Consider the following 2,106-nt stretch of genomic DNA (forward strand, 5'->3'; position numbering starts at 1 on the left):
TCATGTGCGTCTACTTTGCCCTCCTAAATCCCAAAACCCTAATCCGATCTAGGGGAGCGTTGTGTGATAGGAAGACCTTCTCCTACCTCTGCTCCGATGCCAGGGCAGTGCCACTAGCACCCGGAGGGATGCCGCTACCCGCTGCAAGCATCTACACCGAGCCTGCATCAAGCAGGCACGAGACTTCACATCGCCTACACCAATGGCTGCTTCATTGGTGGTAAGACCTTATTCCATCTCGTTGTTCATCGTGATTAGGTGATCTAAAGTCTAGGCTAATGCACCTGTTAAGTACATCCCATGGGATTGAACCCTAACATGCATCAAAGCAGAGTAGAAGGAATTTGAGGTTGATGATTTCAAATTTTGACCCCTCAACCAATGTTCATGGTGTCATTTGCATATGCTCTGGCCTCCAGGGTAATTTCAGAATGGAAATTCAAAACGAAACTTGCCCATATGCTCTGGCATGAATAATAAAATTGAATGAAAAAAGAAGTTAAAGTTCTACAATGAACATATCTGTGTATTCTAGCTGTGAGCAAATTTTTATGAAGATAATACACTTGTGGTGGTCTAGGAAATTTGGTTGCATAAAAATCAAGCTTTTTAGAGCACCGATTTCATGAAGCTCAACGTTGACACATACTGGAAGGTAGTATTGCTAGAGTCGTTGCGAACATTACCCGAACACCTCGAGGGCAATGCAAATGCAATCCCCGTGAACCAAATCAATCAACGTGCAGACAGTACAGCTGGGGAATCAAGCCACGCAAACTAGCATAATTGAGTTCGGGAGTTAACAACGAGAGAAACGCAGCAGGAAGACGAGGAGCAGGAGAGGCAGAGCCACATCATTTGCGGGTCTCGTCGTCCTCCGGCTCAAACTCCGGGTCGCCGTCAGGGTGCATCTCCAGCCACTGCTCCTTGGTCCAGTACTCCTTGACGTGCCCCCACTTCTTGCGGAACTTCTCGATCTGGCTGTCCATGACGACCAGCGCCGAGGAGTCGCCGACGTAGTAGGGGTGGTTCCCCGACCAGACGTCCACCGAGTACTCCGGCTTCGTGCCCCCCGTCACCAGCACCAGCTCACCGTTGCAGTACACCTTGGCGTCCTCGAAGATCTCCGGGTGCAGCCCCTTCTTCCGCATCGAGCACCTCATCCCCTGCACGCGCGCACAGCGCACAAGTTAAGGATTGACAAATGTCTCCCCCAATTCAGAGCCTTATGAAGTTTAAGTATGGAAGTGAGTTCAGTACCTGGGAGGGGACGAGGGAGCGGAGGGTGCGGTTTGCGGTTCTCGCGACGGCGGCGGCGCCTGGGGTCGGGAGGAAGGAGGTGGAGAGGGAGAGCGCCATGGCTGACGACTTGTTGGCTTCCTTGCCTGTTTCTTCCTATCTTATCCTCTTGTGCTGATGATGATTTCTGAATGTTGAGGCTAGTCCGGGATTTCCGGTGGCCGCTGGCTCGGCCTGGTCTTTTTTGGGGGGGTTTGCTGTGGGAACTCCTATTCGGCGCCCTGCCGCCACCATGCCAACGCTCGTGGGCTGGCCCGTGTAGATCCTGAATTCGCTCTGGTTCGTTCGATCGTATTTGAAAAAAAAACGAAAAAATCATGAATTTGAAAAAAAAAGGTTCATTGATTTGAAAAGATCATCATATTTGAAAAGTTTTATGAATTTAAAAAAGTTCATAAAAAGGAAAATAATAAAATGCTAAACAGAACCGTTCCAAGAAAAAAGAAGAAAATAAAGAAGTCGGTGTAATAAAGCGCCGAATAGTAAATGTCGTTTGTTGTTTAGTCTGTTTTTTTAGGCAATGTTGCTTACTTTGATTGGGCTGATGGATTGGTAGGGCTTTGTCAATTTAAACGGACCAGGTAATTCGAAGCATGTTTAAGGAAAGAGTTAAATACATTTTTGGTACATGAACTTGCAGTTACCATTTAAAAAAACATGAACTTGCACTCAATGTACCGATTCATACATAAACTTAAAAATAATATAACGGAAAAGCTATTTACCAGACGGCAGTAATTTTGCAACAGATCCACACACGTCGGATGTCGTTCGTTTCAGATCTTGCGGCCGTGATTTCAGGGCAGT

General features: G+C 47.2%; 1 protein-coding gene across 1 annotated transcript; it reads right to left on the reverse strand.

The window, feature by feature from the left end:
* Positions 1-638: 638 nt before the first annotated feature.
* Positions 639-1,515, reverse strand: LOC125530643 (50S ribosomal protein L31-like). Its single transcript, XM_048695032.1, has 2 exons — positions 1,261-1,515; positions 639-1,166 (listed from the first exon to the last, which is right to left on the reverse strand). The coding sequence occupies exons 1-2, from the start codon at positions 1,357-1,359 to the stop codon at positions 855-857; spliced, it is 411 nt and encodes a 136-aa protein (XP_048550989.1). The 5' UTR covers positions 1,360-1,515; the 3' UTR covers positions 639-854.
* Between the last annotated feature and the right edge of the window lie 591 nt (positions 1,516-2,106).

Source organism: Triticum urartu, unplaced genomic scaffold, assembly GCF_003073215.2.
Source record: "Triticum urartu cultivar G1812 unplaced genomic scaffold, Tu2.1 TuUngrouped_contig_6459, whole genome shotgun sequence".
NCBI lineage: Eukaryota > Viridiplantae > Streptophyta > Magnoliopsida > Poales > Poaceae > Triticum > Triticum urartu.